This window comes from Mobula birostris, chromosome 29 (genome assembly GCF_030028105.1).
Source record: "Mobula birostris isolate sMobBir1 chromosome 29, sMobBir1.hap1, whole genome shotgun sequence".
Lineage (NCBI taxonomy): Eukaryota > Metazoa > Chordata > Chondrichthyes > Myliobatiformes > Myliobatidae > Mobula > Mobula birostris.
Window position 1 is genome coordinate 20,213,362 of NC_092398.1, and position 13,212 is coordinate 20,226,573.

The following is a 13,212-nucleotide window of genomic DNA, read 5'->3' on the forward strand; positions in this document are numbered from 1 at the left end:
GCTCATCTTGAGAGTGTCAGATGCGACCATGCTGATTGAGTTTCATTCTGCATTTGAATTCATGAGCGTGTGTCGGGACGGCGCAGTGGATGATTCATCTTAGTCAAAAGCAAGATCAAAAGCAGAGCCCTTAAGAGCACCGATAGATGAAAGGATCTTGTGTTCCAGGTCTATAGCTCTGAATGCTTCCATAGAATAGCTGTGTCGCGAAGAGGGTATTTGCCATGCTTGTCTTCATTGGTTGGGACATTGCAAACTTCGTAATTTGTGTTGCAGAAGTGCAAAACATTGGTGAAGCTGCACTTGCACAAATTTGTGTACTCTGCACAGCACATTACTGAATGGATGTGGAGGCGTTAGAGAGAGTGCAGACGAGGTTCACCAGGATGCTGCATGATTATTTGTCAAAATAAGCGGTATGTCAAAACACGTAGAGAGGGATCCACCGTGGAATCCTCTTGCTGCCGGAAGTCCACCTACAACACCTAGGGAATGCAGTTTTAATGATGCTCCACCATGAGTTCGACCAGGCACTCGTTACAACCGGATTGTTGGATTGGGAGTGTCGGTCCGGAATTCAGGCGCTTCCTCGGAGAAGGCCAGACGGAGCGAGGAGGCAAGAGAACGTCTGAAGACCTGGCGGAAGTCGCTGCCGGTGAAGACGTAGAGAAAAGGGTTGAGTGCGCTGTTGAAGAAGGCCAAGGGGATGGTTACGGCATCCGAACTCCGAACGTCACAATCGAAAAAGAACGAGGCGAAACTGGAACTGTGGAACGGGAGCCAGGACGCTATGAATGCGGCGACAACAGTCATGGTGAGGCGGATGGGATTTCTGGACTGAGTGAACTTGTCCCGGTGCAGCTGCAGGCCGATCAGGGCACAGCAGATGGTCATGATCACGACGGGGAGGACGAAAATAATGATAGCCCAAGTGACCCTCTTCATATCCCAGGTCCTGGGCCCAATATACAGTGCAATCTTCCCGTTCAACAGGACGGTAATGCAGAAAAGGATGGAGAGGCCGCTGACCCCGAAGAAGGCCGCATATACCCAACGCAGTCTCATGTGCTGATAGAACCAAATCGGCCGAGTGACGGCTATGCAACGGAGGATGCTGATCAGCGTCAATATGAAGACGCGGACGGACCCGTTGAAGGCGATAGCACTCTCCAGCGAAATGTCCCATCTGTAATTACTAAGCCCCATGTCTGGAAGGGCGAATACGACCATCCAGAAGGGGATGATCAGGCAGCAGATTAGGTCTGCCACAGCCAGGTACAGGAAACATGTTGTGTAGATGCTCCTATCCATCTTAAAGCCTGTCACCCAAATGGCAGCGCTGTTCCCGGGAACGCCGAGTAGGAAGGTGATGGTGTAGGGGATCGTGGTCCATTTGGAGACCAATGGGAGATCGGGGTGTTTCGATGTGTAGTTCGAACCAGCGGTAAGGTTAACCGAATCCTCCAGGATCAACATATTCGTCCAATGGTGAGGCTGAGAGGGTTAGGGATTTTGGGGATAGGGAGTGTGCGCGAGTAGGAAAGGTGGACAGATTGAGAGAGTGTGTGTGGATGAGTAAGAAAGCAATAGATTCGGCAGTACCACAGAACCAACTTCTTGTCCCTACCACTGACTGATCACCCTCCTTAGCGCTCCTCCAACAGTGCCATTTCTCTCTTTACCGCCTCTCCCAAAACGCAGCTCTCCCTCCTCATCGACTCCTGCCAGTACTGCGATCCCTCCTCAACACCCATCACCACCCCCTCCCCATCCCCAGCACGACGCTCCCATCTCACGGCTCCTTCCACAGTGCGGCAATCCTTCCTCACAACCCTTCCCATAACGATTTGGGCCGAATGGCAGGAGGAAGTATTGATACGTTTCCAGCCAGTACAAAATGTTTTGGAGTTGTGGACAGTGAAGATGGATATAACGCTTAGAGCAGGGTATGTACTAGGAGAGAAATGCCAGATGGAACTTAATCCGTGAAAGTGTCACGTGCTGCACCATGGGAGGATAAATGTCAGGGGAAAGCGTGTAGTTAATGGCATTTTCCTTCGAACCCTGACGTAGAGAGGGATCTGGGGGTCTAAGTCCCTCGGTCCATAATAGTGCATACACAATATATAGCGTGATAAAGAAGGCATATGTCACGTTTGCCTTTCCTAACTTAACGCCTCGGATATTGGGTCAGGAGGTCTTGTCACACGAGGTTTCATTTGGAGTATTCTATGCAGTTCTGGACACCACTTTACAGGAGGTGTCGGGAAGCTTTCGAGAAGGGGCAGAAGACGTTCACAACGATCAGTATTGGATTAGAGGGTTTAAGTTTAAAGAAGCAGTTGGAAATATTAGTCTGGTTTTCTCTGGAGTATAAGGGGTTGAGGATGGAGGCTCATAAAACTATGAGATGCACAGACAGGAAATGCAGTCAGCGACTTTCCCCAGGGTAAAATATTGGATGATATGAATTGAATTTGCGGGGGCAAGTTGTGGACTGCCACTACTTTGTTTTGTTCAAATTTTCAGTCCCGCCGTGCTCTAATCTGTAGGAACAGCCTCTGGGGATAAGGGAGACTCTTCTTTTTTCCATGCAAACCGCCGGTAGTTTGATGCCCCACTTGAGTTTCTCGCCAGATCAGAACGCTTCGCGTCAACTAGTCACCCTCTGCTTTCAGTCCCCTTGGATGACCAATTCTGGTACTCGCACCTGGGACACATTCCTCCTAACCTTGTACCCTAACTTACCTCGAGGTGCAGCTAAGAATATTCGGTGTAGTCCGTGGTCCTGGCCAAAGCTCGACTGATGGGCTCAGATTCCAATTCCTTGCGACTATCGCGTTCGAAATGACGCAGCGCCGGACGCTGAGACGGTTCGCTGCTCGAGGTTTATCATAAAATAACGAAGCGAGCTGAAATTTGAACCTGGACTAGGAGAGGTAAGCAGTGGGCGTGGCTGCGTCTGAAGCCGAGGAACGGTTCAGGAAGGGACGCAAACCACGTAGTCACGAATGAACAGACAGTTCAGTGTGAGGAAGTTTAGTCGATGTGAACAAGAGAAAGTAGCAACCAAGTATATTGGCAAAACTGAGAAAGGTTACGGTTTTATTAATGAATGCAAACCTCTTACTGCATGCTCGAAATGAGTTAGCTATTGTTGTGAATACAATCTAACAACAGCTTAACTCGAAATTGCATGAGAATAACGATGCAAAGGACTTTTCCTTTAAATAAACAAGTCTGGACAAATGTGATTCGGGTAAGCAAAAGATATATTAATTTGAATGTTCCATCAAGAGGAAAATGACAGTGACTTTCCATGCAAATTTACCGTTCACCAGGAAGCAATAATTTAGCACGTACGCGTATAAACTCAGATACAAGTTGTATTGATAAAATATTTTAAACTATAACAAAGTTTAAAATACATTGATGAAGGAAGAGCATTAGATGTGGTGTTTATCGATTTCAGCAAGGCATTTGTTAAGGTACCCCATGCAAGGCTTATTGAGAAAGCAAGCATGAATGGGATTCAAGGGGACATTGCTTTGTGGATCCAGAACTGGCTTGCCCACAGTAGGAAAGAATGGCTGTAGACGGGTCGTATTCTCAATGGAGGTTGGTGACTAATGGTGGGCCTCAAGGGTCTGTTCTGGCACCCTTACTCTTCGTGATTTTTATAAATCACCTGGATGAGGACGTGGAGGGATGGGTTAGTAAGTGGAGAGGTGGTAAATTGGATTAGACATTGGCTCAATGGAAGAAGCCAAAGAGTGGTGGTAGAGAATTGCTTCTCTGAGTGGAGGCCTGTGACTAGTGGTGTGTCACAGGGAACAGTGCTGGGTCCATTGTTATTTGTCACCTATATCAATGATCTGGATGATAATGTGGTAAATTGGATCAGCAAATTTGCTGATGATACAAAGATTGGAGGTGTAGTAGACAGTGAGGAAAGTTTTCAGAGCCTGCAGAGGGACTTGGACCAGCTGGAAAAATGGGCTGAAAAATGGCAGATGGAGTTTAATACAGACAAGTGTGAGGTATTGCACGTTGGAAGGACAAACCAAGGTAGAACATACAGGGTTAATGGTAAGGCACTGAGGAGTGCAGTAGAACAGAGGGATCTGGGAATACAGATACAAAATTCCATAAAAGTGGCGTCACAAGTATATAGGGTCGTAAGGAGAGCTTTTGGTACATTGGCCTTTATTAAGTATTGAGTATAAGAACTGGAATGTTATGATGAGGTTGTATAAGGCATTGGTGAGGCCGAATCTGGAGTATTGTGTTTAGTTTTGGTCACCAAATTACAGGAAGGATATAAATAAGGTTGAAAGAGTGCAGGGAAGGTTTACAAGGATGTTGCCAGGACTTGAGAAATTCAGTAACAGAGAAAGGTTGAATAGGTTAGGACTTCATGCCCTGGAGCGTAGAAGAATGAGGGGAGATTTGGTAGAGGTATATAAAATTATGATTGATATAGACAGCGTGAATGCAAGCAGGCTTTTTCCACTGAGGCAAGGGGAGAAAAAAAAACAAGAGGACATGGGTTAAGGGTGAGGGGGGGAAAGTTAAAAGGGAATATTGGGGGGGGGCTTCTTCACACAGAGAGTGGTGGGAGTATGGAATGAGCTGCCAGATGAGGTGGTAAATGTGGGTTCTTATTTAACATTTAAGAATAAGTTGGACAGATACATGGATGGGAGGTGTATGGAAGGGTATGGTCCGTGTGCAGGTCAGTGGGACTAGGCGGAAAATGGTTCGGCACAGCCAAGAAGGGCCAAAAGGCCTGTTTCTGTGCTGTAGTTTCTATGGTTCTATGGTTCTATGGTTCTATGGCTGAAGAATCTCTGTCAAATATAGCTCAGCCGTAATAATATAACAAAAGGCAAAACACTTTCGCAATACTCGTATTAAGGTATTAATTTGATCAAACGTCTTCGGCTTCGTCTTGAAAATTTACAAAGAAAATCTACTGAAATGAAATATTTTAGAAACCACAATGTACCCTCAAATGCGCTTATATTAACAGTACCTAGTCCAGAAGGAGGAAGAAAAATAACAGATATTAAAATATGATGAAACCATCAGATAAACTTCTATCGATACATTTTCATCAACAAAAACTGGATTCAGCTTTCCATACTAGCAGTTCACAGAAGACGTAAACATGACTGAAGTTAAATGAAAGCACAGCACAGTTAGTTACATCATGCAATTACAGTAATTCATTTGATGAAGTTAGGGTTGCTGTATTAGCCCATGGGATATGCCTTGTTGGCATATTTTGGCCAAATAGCTACCCCTTACCTTTCTAAAGATTTCGGTGTGTGTGGGCATGATGGGAGCGTAGTGAGGATGCCTGGGTTGTAGACATTTTCTGAGGACTGTACAGAGGGCTTCGAGGAAAAATTAAGAAGACGATGGAAAATGGAAACGGACAACAAACAGAGCAGATGAAAATGAACTCTTTTGGAAGTGCAGATACTACTGCCGGAAATGGTCAGGCAGATGTTGGCCTCACAGAGAAAGAGTAGATAAGTTTTAATTAACTAATTATCACACTACCCTGCAGAGAGTTCGACGGTTTGTTCTTGGAAGTTGCGTATGTGTTTACTTTTATTTCGGATGGACCATTTTCAGACAGAAAAATTCTTCGTTACCTCGAGTAAATGAACTGAAAGAAATCGGATTGAGTACGCAACATTGAGCTCAAACAGTTATGGGCAATATATATGTAATGGACCATCTTCTTTAGTTTAGAACATAGAACAGAGAACATAGAAAACCTACAGCACGATACAGGTCCTTCGGCCCAGAAAGTTGTGCCGAACATGTCCCTATCTTAGAAATTACTAGGCTTACCTACAGCCCTCTATTTTTGAAAGCTCTATGTACCTATCCAAAAGTCCCCTAAAAGACTCTGTCCTATCCGCCTCCACCACTGTTTCCGGCAGCCCATTCCACGCACTCACCACTCTGACTAAAAAGCTTACCCCTGATATCTCCTCTGTACCTACTCCCAAGCACCTTAAACCTGTGTCCTCTTGTGGCAACTATTTCAGCCCTGACTATCCACGCGATCAATGCCTCTCATCACCTTATACACCTCTATCAGATCACCTCTCATCCTCCGTCGCTCCAAGGAGAAAAGGCCCAGTTCACACAACCTGTCATAAGGCATGCTCCCCAATCCAGGCAACATCCTTGTAAATCTCCTCTGCACCATTTCTATGTCTTCCACATCCTTCCTGTAGTGAGGCCACCAGAACTGAGCACAGTCCTCCAAGGGGTGTCTTACCAGGGTCCTATATATCTTCTGCCTGACCTCTCGGCCCCTAAATTCAATTCCACGATTAGTGAAAGCCAATACACCATATGCCTTCTGAACCACAGAGTTAACCTGCGCAGCTTCTTTGAGCGTTCGATGGATTCGAACTCCAAGACCCCCCTGATCCTCCGCACTGTCAAGAGTCTTACCATTAATACAATATTCTGTCATCATGTTTCACCTACTAAAATGAACCAATTCACACTTATCTGGGTTGAAATCCATTTGCCACTTCCCAACCCAGTTTTGCATCCTTATAATGTCCCTCTGACAGCCCTCCACACTATCCACAACACCTCCAACCTTTGTGTCGACTGAATTTTCCTAACTAAACTCCCATGCGGGACCTTGTCAAAGGCCTTACTGAAATCCATATAGACAATATCCACTGCCTTCCCTTCATCCACTTTCCTGGTAACCTCCTCGAAAAATTCCAATAGATTGGTCAAACATGACCTACCAGGCACAAGCAACACACATCAAAGTTGCTGGACACTCCCTAATAAGTCCCTGTCTATCCAAATGCTTGCAGATTCTGTCTCATAGTACTCCCTCCAATAACTTACCTACTACCGACTTTAAACTCACCGGCCTATAATTTCCCGGATTACTTTTCGATCCTTTTTTAAACAACGGAACAACATGAGCCACTCTCCAATCCTCCGGCACCTCACCCGTAGACAGCGACATTTGAAATATTTCTGCCAGGGCCCCCGCAATTTCAACACTAGTGGCCTTCAAGGTCTGAGGGAACACTCTGTCAGGTCCCGGGGATTTATCCACTTTAATTTTCCTCAAGACAGCAAGCACCTCCTCCTTTTCAATCTGTACAGTTTCCATGATCTCACTACTTGACTCCCTCAATTCCATAGACTTCATGCCAGTTTCCTTAGTAAATACAGACGCAAAAAAACCTATTTAAGATCTGCCCCATTTCCTTTAGTTCCGCACATAGCCGACCACTCTGATCTTCAAGGGGACCAATTTTATCCCTTACAATCCTTTTGCTCTTAATGTACCTGTAAAAGCTCTTTGGATTATCCTTCACTTTGACTGACAAGGCAACCTCATGTCTTCTTTTAGCCCTCCTGATTACTTTCTTAATTATTTTCTTGCACTTCTTATACTCCTCAAGCACCTGATTTGCTCCCTGTTTCCTATACATTTCATTCAACTCCCTCTTCTTCTTTATCAGAGTTGCAGTATCCCTTGAGAACCAAGGTTTCTTATTCCTATTCAATTTGCCTTTAATCCTGACAGGAACATACAAACTCTGCACTCTCAAAATTTCCCCTTTGAAGGCTTCCCACTTACCAATCACATCTTTGCCAGAGAACAACCTGTCCCAATCCACGTTTTTTAGATCATTTCTCATTTCTTCAAATCTGGCCTTCTTCCAGTTCAGAACCTCAACCCTAGGACCAGGTCTATCCTTGTCCATGATCAAATTGAAACTAATGGTGTTATGATCACTGGAACCAAAGTGCTCCCCTACACAGTCTTCCGTCACTTGTCCTAATTCGTTTCCTAACAGGAGATCCAATATTGCATCCCCTCTAGTTGGTCCCTCTATATATTGATTTAGAAAACTTTCCTGAACACATTTTACAAACTCTAAGCCATCTAGACCCCTAACAGTATGGGAGTCCCAATCAATGTATGGAAAATTAAAATCCCCTACCACCACAACTTTATGTTTCCTGCAGTTGCCTGCTATCTCTCTGCAGATTTGCTCTTCCAAGTCTCGTTGACTATTGGGTGGTCTGTATTACAATCCCACTAATGTGGCCATACCTTTCCTGTTTCTCAGCTCCACCCATAAGGACTCAGTAGACAGGCCCTCTAATCTGTCCTGCCTGAGCACTGCTGTAATATTTTCCCTAACAAGCAATGCTACTCCCCCACCTTTCATTCCTCTGCCTCGATCACATCTGAAACATCGGAACCCTGGAATATTAAGCTGCCAGTCCTGCCTCTCCTGTAGCCAAGTTTCACTAATTGCTATAACGTCATAATTACACGTGTCAATTCACGCCCTCAGCTCGTCCGCCTTCCCCGCAATACTCCTAGCATTGAAATATATACACCTCAGAAGATTTTTCCCACCACCCACAACCTTTCTATCAGCGGATTTGCTTGAACTTTTAACATCATTTATTTTCACCACAGCCATACTGCCAGCTCTGGCACTCTGGTTCCCATCCCCCTGCAAATCTAGTTGAAAGCCTCCCCAATAGCACTAACAAACCTCCCTGAAAGGATATTGGTCCCCCTGTAGTTCAAGTGTAACCCGTCTCTCTTGTACAGGTCCCACCTGCTCCAGAAGAGGTCCCAATGATCCTGAAATCTGAAACCCTGCCCCCTACACCAGTTCCTCAGCCACTTGTTCATCCTCCAGAGCATCCTATTCCTACCCTCACTGGCACCTAGCACAGGTAGCAATCCTGAGATTACCACCCTTGAGGTCCTGCTTTTCAACTTCCTACTAAGCTCTCTATACTCACTCACCAGGACCTCCTCACTCTTCCTTTTATGTTATTGGTACCGATGTGCACCACGACATCTGGCTGGTCACCCTCCCACTTCAGAATGTCATGCAATCGATCAGAGACATCCTTGACCCTGGCACCCGGGAGGCAACAAACCACCCTGGATTCTCTGTCGCGACCACAGAACCTCCTATCTGCACCTCTAACTATCAAATCCCCTATCACTACCGCTCTGCTCTTTTTCCACCCTCCTTTCTGCATTGCAGAGCCAGACCCAGTGCCAGAGATCCGGCTACTGCAGCTTGTCAGAGGTAAGTCATCCCCCCCAACAGTATCCAATGCGGTATACTTGTTGTTGAGGGGAATGGCCACAGGGCAACCCTGCTCTGCCTGCCCTTTCCTCTTCCCTCGCCTGACAGTAACCCAATTTACTGTCCTCTGCTCCTTTGGCGTAACTACCTCCCTGTAGCTACTATCTATAATCTCCTCATTCTCCCGAATGCTCCGCAGATCAACCAGCTCCTGCTCCAGTTCCCTAACGCGGTTTGTTAGAAGCTGCAGCTGGATGCACTTCTTGCAGGTGTCGTTGTCAGGGACACCAGAGGGCTCCCTGACTTCCTACATCCTGCAAGAGGAGCATTCCAACATCCTGCCTGGCATTCTCACTGCACTAAATAATCTGAACAAAAAACTTACCGGAACCTACCTGGACTCTGCCTGTCCTCGCCGAAGCCTGTTTGAGCCAAAGCCGTCCCACTCTGACTCAGTCCACTCCGAAGATGGCCGCTACAACGATGGCCGCTGTATATGGAGGTCTACTTTGAAACCTTGGCGCGCTACGTCACGCGCCTGCGCAGTGCAGACCCTTCTCCCCGAGCAGTGTTTAAAAAAAAACGACTTTTTTACCTGATTTCTTCTACTTTCTTCTTCTCAGCTGCTTGCTTCGACTGAAAGAAGAACCGTTGAAAATTTCTCTTTTTAAACCTTGGTGCGCGAATGTAAATTCTCTGGAGGGTTTTTCCTATATCACTGTGATCTCCTTTACTTGCTTATTGATATCCCAGTAATTTACTTGTGTCATATTCACCCATCGGTCTTGTACCCCGTTTTATAAATTTTCTATTTGCTCTTGTGTACATTTCTTTAAGTTTAATATTCCGGACTTATGGAGAATTTCATTCCTTCTAAAGATAAAAAATATTCAGCAATTGATGAAGCACCTGTGTACCATAATCACTCTGTCGATTAAAAATGTAAAAACACAACAAACACCATTAACAGAATAAACCGAGGTATTTCCATTATTATCTTTAAGGGAAAAACTCCTACTATTTATATTAATTGTTTTAACTTAAGTGATGAAAGAGTGTGTAATTTAAAAACTCGCATTGTGTGAAGGTGTGTAAAGATATAATTCATTTGGTTGTTTATGATCAGATATTCAATTCTCGTCTGAATCCGTAAGTTTTACAGAAGGTTTTGAACTAGACAAAACATAGTAGGCTAAGATATTTTCCCTGGAAAAATGACAAAATACCTTGGTTTATTTTGATAACGGTATTGATAATAGATATGGCGATTACAGATTACAGTACGCTAATGCTTCATCAGATGTTGAAGGAATTTCACAACTAATGGGTGCAGTTTATATATATTATGGATCTCTATGAAGCAAAAGTGTGAGACGGAATCAAATGCTTTTTGGCATTCGATGTAGCAACATGAAAAATTTGAAACACGTTCTTGTTTACATCCTTTCATACACCAAAATCATTCTTCCTTCTCTTCTTTAAGTATTTTGTTATTATCTATAAAAAGTAAATGTTGATTAGTTGTAAGATGCATGATTTTACAATTGATATATAGATTTCAAACAGTATTTGGACGACACTTGGCTGGATAATTTGTGGTTTATCCCGCAGGGAAGGGCCTCTCCAAAATTCAGTTACTTTACTAGGATTTTAAATAACTTTTTTTTTGATATCTATTTAAAGTTACTGATGGAAGGCAAGCAGATATTCATATCAATAATTATGAAAATTATTACTGACAGTACTCTGCAGTAGTGGATATTCTTCATAGCCGCGTTTAACATTTGCATTGCAGTTTAAGGTATTTGCAATTGTATGAGTGCATTCCTTTTGCTTCCTAATAGAGCTTGCTTCTTGATTGTGATTCACCCTGTATTCTGATGCTCTGTTTGTGTTTTTCTTATTATTATATTATTAGCTCTGTTGTTTAATGTTCTATGTTCTGAAATTAGCAAGTCTTAAGATCTGGTTTATATATTTTTTTTCCAAAATAGTTCTATTTGAATTGATTGGGTTATCTCTGGTGATGAAGGAGAGGATAATTTCAACTCATCCATGTATGGAAGGTTATCATAAATGTTGATATCATATTTGGCCCAAGTTGCATTACTCGATCATATACACGCTTTACGATTGTGTTTAGTTCTAATGCTTGCTTAATGCACGTCTTTCTTCTCTTACTTGTTTGAGTTATCTCAGTTGTAAGAGATGTGCGCCCTTGAGAGCACTTGTAACCGTCGCGTCCTGTGATGATGGTTCGCTACCTTCCTCATTCTCTTCCGGTTTCCCGTGGCTGCCCGAATGCCCAGCAGTACATCCCTAATGGTTCGCTTACGACTTGCGTAGCTCTCGCTCCTGGGATGTCGTGCCGATCCCCAGGTAGCGGCGGAATCACTCTGTTCCGTAGACATCTCTCAGTTTCTAAAGCAAAAGTGTATTTGTTGTACCTACAGCTAGGCTTTAGTTTCAGCCGCCCCTACCACGGAGAACAGACTTGAACAGGGTAACGTCGAAACTGGGTACGGACGTGTGGAGTGCTTGGAGGACTGAAGGGTGTGGTGGTGGGTCGGGTGGGTGATTTAGTCGCAACTGATTTTGGAAGACTTCTCCTCGCACTTTCTGTTCCAGAACCAGACTGTCCTGCAGTCCCCGAAACAGAACCCCGGCTCCCTATCTCTCCTTTGAGTCTATGTGGCTGGGCCCTGAGTCATCCGATGAGCTCTGCTGACTCTGCCTCCCGCTTCCAGTGTCCGGTGTTTTCGTCTCACCCCGTCCACGGTAGTGAAGTTTTTGGCTGCCCTTCGTTCCAGTGCTGTTGCTGTCCGCCCGTATATCCGGTGTTGCCTTATTATTATGATTATGTTTGTCTTTCTATATGTATACTGTAGTTTGACTTTTTTGCACTTTTATTGTACTGCCATTCTGGGCGGTTTTTCATTGTGCCATTTACGTTTCTCGTATTTACGATGAACGCCCGCAATAAAGTTAATCTCAAATTTGCATATGGGGACTTTTCTGTGAAATGTACATTGAACTTTAAAACTTTGCTTCCCATCGCCCTCCAACCCCAGTTTAAACCGTGCAATGCACCTTCATGGGTTGAACACCAACGCAATTTTATGTTTCCAACCCCACCAAGTTTCCCGCCCTTTGATTTTTTGCTCCATGCTCCGATAGTTCTATTTTGCTGATATTTGTAGGTCATGAATAATATTTTTGTGTGGCATGTACCATATTTAATTCAAATACAACAATTCTGTTTGGTAGATTTTCATAATTCCTGAACATTCAACACAATATGTAGAGGCACTTATCTGGAAAATGATGACGCGATACGTCAGGCAAGGGCAAATGCAAATGCGACAGTTCCGCGTGTCTAACACATCAAACTAATACACTCCAGTTAAGTTATTAAGTGTCTCGAAATAATAAATTATTTCACCACATAAACCTCTTAAATACCAATGGTTTGCTGAGATGCAATTATAAAGCAGATCATTACAGCATTAATAGATAGAGCAGAAAGAACTTAATTGCTATCACAGTCCTGCCACGGTATTCATAATGACCTCATCAGGTCTCCCCACGATATGCTCTTCGGATCTGTTCCACCTCTTCACAAGAATGAGTAGATTCTGGAATGTTTCCGGAAGACTGTAATATTGTAAATATTGTAGCATGGATAACGCAGTGGCTGATTGGCAAGACGTATATATTGGGATAAAGGAAGCCGTTTCTGGTTTGCTGCTGGTGACTGTGTTGTTCACTTGATGTAAGGGTTGGAACGGATTCTTTTTACGTGTTATGCCCATTAATTGGATAACGGAATTGATGGTTTTGTTGCAAAGTTTGCAGTCGATATGACGATAGGTTGAGGCGCAGGTAATTTTCAGGAAGCAGAGAGCCTACAGTAGACTGTGACAGATTAGAAAAACAGGCAAAGAATTGGCAGATGAGAATAGAGGCCGTTCTGTTAGTTGGAGATTGGTAGGAATTTTCTTTAGCCCGAGAGTGGTGAACCAATTCATTGTTTTGTTTATCTTTTGCCACAGGCAGCTGCGCAGACCAGGTCTTTATGTAT

The 13,212-nt window shown here is 44.1% G+C and overlaps 1 protein-coding gene across 1 annotated transcript; it reads right to left on the bottom strand.

Annotated features, from left to right (window-relative positions):
- Window positions 1-537: 537 nt before the first annotated feature.
- LOC140189915 (fMet-Leu-Phe receptor-like) lies at window positions 538-1,476 on the bottom strand. The gene has a single exon (XM_072246260.1). The coding sequence runs from the start codon at window positions 1,474-1,476 to the stop codon at window positions 538-540; it is 939 nt and encodes a 312-aa protein (XP_072102361.1).
- Window positions 1,477-13,212: the final 11,736 nt, after the last annotated feature.